General features: G+C 37.5%; 1 protein-coding gene across 3 annotated transcripts in view; it reads left to right on the forward strand.

The window, feature by feature from the left end:
* PIP5K1B (phosphatidylinositol-4-phosphate 5-kinase type 1 beta) overlaps window positions 1-2,726 on the forward strand; it is a 334,673-nt gene that overhangs the window by 188,582 nt on the left and 143,365 nt on the right. For 2 of the 3 annotated variants that reach the window (XM_017543423.2, XM_037743819.1), the window contains one exon: window positions 805-1,104. The exons of the other annotated variant lie outside the window; for it this stretch is intronic. In XM_017543423.2, coding sequence (XP_017398912.1) covers window positions 805-1,104 — 300 coding nt within the window. The remainder of the gene's footprint in view (window positions 1-804; window positions 1,105-2,726) is intronic. 3 annotated transcript variants of the gene reach the window in all.

The following is a 2,726-nucleotide window of genomic DNA, read 5'->3' on the forward strand; positions in this document are numbered from 1 at the left end:
CTCCTGCTCTTGTGATCTGCCCACCTTGGCCTCCCAAAGTGTTGGGCTTACAAACATGAGCCAGCACGCACCTGGCCTCCCTATTTTTTAAAATAATAAAAAAGACAACAGACTAGAAAAAACTACCCTATATAGACAAGAAAAATGATAAATATCCAGGATGTATCAAGAATTTCAGCAGTGACAAAAACCTACAGAAAAATGAGCAAAATTATCTTTAGGGTGACTAAAAATACATTAAAAATATTAAGTTTCTATAATCAGTGATATTCAAATTTTTACAAACAGATTTCCATTTTTGACTAATCCTGCTTACAGAGATTGTAAAGTTCGGTACTATTCAGCACTGATAAGAGTGATGGGAGTCTGTGTACAGTCTTACATAGTATGGTTGTAAATTGGTGTACCATTTTGGAAGACAGTTGTGCAGGAGCTATTAAAATTTTAAATGTTCATCCCGTATACCTTGGCAATTAATTGTCTCTTTAGCTACCTTAGAAAACAGTCACTCATGGCACCAGCCAATTCCTTGCCTGTTTTTAGTTGGAGCCAAATTGGGACATTATGTTTCAATTTCAGTTCAGTCACTTTCAACTGCCCTGAATTTAGAAGAGTAAAGTTGCTCTTCCAATAAACAGACTTAAGAAATAGATTAGAAACAGCAACATTTTAGTGATGGACATTAATAAAGACAATCACATCCCATTTTTAATTATTATATATGCGTGAAAACACATCTTTAGTGGAGCATTATTTTGTCAAGACAGAAAACTGTAAATGTATTTTTCTTTTTTTGGCTTCTAGAATTTAAACCAGAATCCAAGGACTCTCTTGCCAAAATTTTACGGACTGTATTGTATGCAATCAGGAGGAATTAATATCAGGATTGTGGTGATGAACAACGTTTTGCCACGCTCCATGAGAATGCACTTTACATATGACTTGAAAGGCTCAACGTATAAGCGAAGAGCATCTCGTAAAGAGAGAGAGAAATCCAACCCCACGTTTAAGGACTTAGATTTCCTGCAAGACATGCATGAAGGGTTGTATTTTGATACAGAAACATACAATGCGCTTATGAAAACACTTCAGAGAGACTGCCGGGTAAGGAAGCTTGATTGCTGTGATTTCCTTTGAAATCTGTGCTCCTGTAAACTGTGGCTGCCACTTGTTGAAAGCATAAAAGTACGGAATGTCCAAAGTGGCGGACATGTGGAATTCTTTCTCAATCCTGGTTCCAAGACAGGCTTCCCTGATATTGAAGGAACTGGTGGATGATAAGGGAGTTATCTACAGTCCTTAACCTACATCTCTGTTGATTTTACTAATAAGTCAGCTTTCTTTGATAAAAGGAAACAAGAAAGCATTGTTTTCTTTCTCCCCTTTGGGAAAGATAGTTTAACTAGAAAAAAATGGAATTTATATTTAATGCAGTGTTGAGTAAGAAAAGCCATATAGAAATCTTGGAAGAAATAAGACTCGAACTGGGGAGACAAGTTGAGAGAAAATGTACTTGGGATTAATAATGGCTCCCTAGACATCAGCATAGATGCAGAACTATGATGTGAGCAGCACATTTGCTAAAATTATCTTATGTGGTCTGAATGAGAGGTGAACAGGAATGACGCTTGCCCATTGGGGCAGACACCATTCCATACAAACTTAGCCGGAGTGATTGTCCAAAGTGAGGAGGAACCCCAGGCTGCAATGCTTAAAAAACAAAAACAAAAACAAGCAACAGCAACAACAACTAAAGGAATAATTTTCTAACATGGTGAAAACATAAAAATATTTTTGGAGACAAGAAAATGCAGTGCTAATAGCTTCTAAAGGATAATGATCATGGGAGAACTGTCCAGCCTCTTGGCTAAGTTGGGTGTAGTGGAGGTGGGCAGAAAGCATGATGGCAGAGGCTGTGGTTTTCTGCACTTTCCATCGGCCTGGATGGATGACCCATGTTGTTACAGGCGAGGGGGGACACTTCTCTGCCAGACCTGAACTCACGTGAAGGTGAGGAAGACAGTCTGACAGCCCCTGTGAGGTATAAAGTAGGGAATTTTCACTAAGGAACATAGACCTACTATTTCTGCATTTTTTTCTTTCTTCCTTTCTGCCTGTTATAACATGTATGGTTGTGCACAAAAATGTGTCTTTGAAATTGTTTTTCTTTATTGACAGAGATGTTACTCCTATTTTTAAACTACCATTTATTGAATGCTGATAGTATGCCAGGTTAGCCTAAATTTATTAATGCATCAGTTCACTTAATGCTCTCAGCAACTCTTTGAAGTCAGTACTATTCATACTTCCATTTTAATTGCTGAAAAATGGGGTTCTTAAAGAGATTCAGAAACTTATCCAGCATTACTTAGCAAGTCAATGGCAGAGACCACATCTGTTCGGGAACAAAGGCATGTGCTTCTAACAACTAAAACTTAATGATTCACTCTGAGGATTTTTTAAAATTATTTTTCAGAAGTTAGGGACGGTACAGTAGGAACCAAGCAAACAGACAAACAAAAAACGTCCAGCAGAGATATTCAGATATCTGAGTGGATTTGAGTAATGCATGTTTTTCTATTCAAAAACTGAAAAAACAAAACATACATATTTTAGTAGAAAGCTTTTTCCTGTGTTTTTTTCTGCCCTTACAGGATGTGGGTAAAAGTGACTCTCAATTCCCCAGAGTTTAGTGTCAGCCTCTCCAGTTTTAGATTTGCTTTCTC

This window comes from Cebus imitator, unplaced genomic scaffold, assembly GCF_001604975.1.
Source record: "Cebus imitator isolate Cc_AM_T3 unplaced genomic scaffold, Cebus_imitator-1.0 Scaffold155, whole genome shotgun sequence".
NCBI classification, from domain to species: Eukaryota; Metazoa; Chordata; class Mammalia; order Primates; family Cebidae; genus Cebus; species Cebus imitator.